This window comes from Agrilus planipennis, unplaced genomic scaffold (assembly GCF_000699045.2).
Source record: "Agrilus planipennis isolate EAB-ADULT unplaced genomic scaffold, Apla_2.0 scaffold56, whole genome shotgun sequence".
NCBI classification, from domain to species: Eukaryota; Metazoa; Arthropoda; class Insecta; order Coleoptera; family Buprestidae; genus Agrilus; species Agrilus planipennis.
In genome coordinates, this window is record NW_020438870.1 from 1,000,600 (window position 1) to 1,003,327 (window position 2,728).

Here is a 2,728-nt window from a genome sequence, read left to right on the forward strand (position 1 = left end):
TGAATTCACTACATTTTACTAATAAATAAGTCATTTTAGCAGTGCCAGAACCTTCAGAAATCGAATCTGAATCACATAAAATGGAGTCAACTACCGCTCAGACAGAAAAGACAACAGCATCTAAGGCAGCTACCACTCCATCGACTACTAGATTACCTCAGGAAGTACCAGTATTTGTATCAGTGGGTGTCTTACCTCCTGGATTTGAAAAATCTTCGGAGGCTCCTGAAGTGGTACATGAAAAGAAACCAGTTGAAGAGAAACCGTTTGTAGAAGTTCACGTTCCTGAACTTCAAACTGAGGCTCCATCGGCTTCAGAAATGCCTATTGAAAAGGAAACAACCGTACAACTACCAACTTCTGCTGTTCCAAAAGAAGAAATTTCTACAAGCACTGTAAAACAAATAACTGAACAAGAAGCATATACAACAACTGCATCACCATCCATCACTTCAGAAAAAGCAGCCACAGAAGCTGCGACTACACAAGAAGAGTCCAAAACAACTCAGGAAAAAGCTTCGTCAAAACCAATTGAAGAAACTGTCAGAACCACACCAACGACCGAAGAAAAGGCAACAACAAAAGCAGAAGCTATTACAGAAACTCCAGAGTATGTTCCTGAAAAAGTAACTGTAGAATTGACTACAGTGCCTAGTGAAATTACCACAGAATTACCAGATAAATTCACTAAAGAAGGTGTTGAAGTTAGTTTACCATCTCGATTTGGAGAAATAAATACTACGACATCATTACCAACGGAACTTCCACATGAAATTTCTACTGCTTTTCCTGAAAAAGAAGGTTCTACTACACTGCCAAAGGTTGAACAGGCAACAACTGAGGCTGTAGAACAAACTAAAGAGCCAGAAGTTACAACTGAAGCAGATGAAAGAAAGTCAAGCGAAGCTTATACAGAGCAACCAAGCAGCGAAGTTCCTGAAGTTACTTCAACGAAAGAACGTGAACCTAGCACTGAAGAAGCAGTGACAGCAGCAGAAGATCAAACAGAAAAACATATTAAAGAGGGAACAGCATTGCCAGAAGAAAAGGGCACTACAGTATCAACGATATCTACAAAACCTGAAGGAATAACTGAAAAACCCAGTGAACCAATACAACCTACAAAGGAAGGATCAACAGAATTACCACAATCAATAGAGAAGGAAACTTTGAAGCCAACCGAATCAGTGCAGTCTGTAGAAGAAGAAACTGTGAAACCAACTGAACCAGTGGTACCTGAAGAAAAAGAAACCATAAAACCAACTGAAGCAGAAAAGCCCGCAGGAGAAGAAACAAAACAATCTACAGAGTTCACTCAACAACCAGAAGAAGAAATAACAAAACCGACGGTACTAGTCACAGAAGCTTCTACCACTCCAAAATCAACCTTTGTATATACATCGAAAGGTCCAGAAATGGAACTTACGACTGAATTACTCCATAAACTCACGACTTCTTCCTCGCCACTCTTTACAACCACACAGCCAAGTTTGGAATCTTCAAGCACTCCTCACGAAGTTCCTGATTACACAGGGGGACATGACGAATATGAAGAAGAAGGAAGTGCTTTTGGACCAGGAACTTGTCGGTATGGAGGAAAAGTATATGTCTCTGCTCAACAAATCCCAAGAGACGACCCATGCGATTTTTGTTTCTGTTTCCGAAGCGATATCATTTGCTTACAACAAAGTTGTCCACCCCCCATTCCACGATGTCACGAAGAACCAATTCGTGGATTCTGTTGTCCTCGATATGAATGTCCAGTTTCTATGGCTAATTCAATTAATGTTACAACAACGACTAGTACAACTACCACTGTGTTACCACCGCATTTCCTTCCGCATGCATACCAAGGAAAGATAGCAAGAAAAGGTTGTCAAATAAATGGACAAGTATATCAAGTAGGAGAAGTAGTAAAATCAACTACAGGACCATGTCTTCATTGCACGTGAGTTTAAATTACTATGATTATTATTTATTCGCTTGTCAGCAAGTATAAAATTAAAAGTTTCCTACTAATATACACTTTCTTTTATTATAGATGTGGAGGGGATGGTCAAATGAAATGTAATCCAAAATCGTGTAGTCCTGAACCAATGCTTAGGAAAATGATTGCGGAAGTTGCCACTAGGAGGAGAAGATGAGCTTAAAGTGCTGTGTTAGTGACAATTAGTCACCAAAAGTGATAAAGTGTGACAGAAACAATTTTGCTATTAAATAGTCGTGAACCATAAAGTGGGTGCCAAAATGACGTAAAACTGTAGGTATTTTGTGCCTTTTAAGCCCTTATTGGGCACTCTACCAGTGACCGCGTGTGCTTTTATCACATGCTATAAACGTGATGTTTTCTAAGTATACCGAAACGACTTAATATTTATATTGACCTTGACTGAATTTTTTACACTTTTATAGTTATATTTTTGTGTCGTATTTTGAAAGCCATTCACATCCTCGAAAACGTCTCTCCTCTCGTTGTCTTACGTAGGTACTGCACTATCTGCCTAAGTTGTTTGACCAGCAGAAAAACTAGCAAGTAGATTTTAGAAAAATAGTTTTTGTATAAAATATATTTCTGCTGCTTGAACGCTTAGACATTTGTATATTTCAAATGCTCAATATACATATAGATTATGTAGTATTTATCAATAAAAGTAACTAAAATTATAAATGAACATATTTCGTTTTATTACCGCATTTCTCTAAAATAACACTTACAAGTAGACAACAT

At 38.1% G+C, this 2,728-nt stretch overlaps 1 protein-coding gene across 2 annotated transcripts in view; it reads left to right on the plus strand.

The window, feature by feature from the left end:
• The window catches only part of LOC108732663 (mucin-2), an 88,643-nt gene extending 85,971 nt beyond the window's left edge, over positions 1-2,672 (plus strand). The window contains exons 8-9 of one of the 2 annotated variants that reach the window (XM_025976808.1): positions 40-1,948; positions 2,042-2,672. In XM_025976808.1, coding sequence (XP_025832593.1) covers positions 40-1,948; positions 2,042-2,144 — 2,012 coding nt within the window. In that variant the 3' untranslated portion in view covers positions 2,145-2,672. The remainder of the gene's footprint in view (positions 1-39; positions 1,949-2,041) is intronic. The other variant, XM_025976811.1, reaches the window with a different exon arrangement.
• The last annotated feature ends 56 nt before the right edge of the window (positions 2,673-2,728 follow it).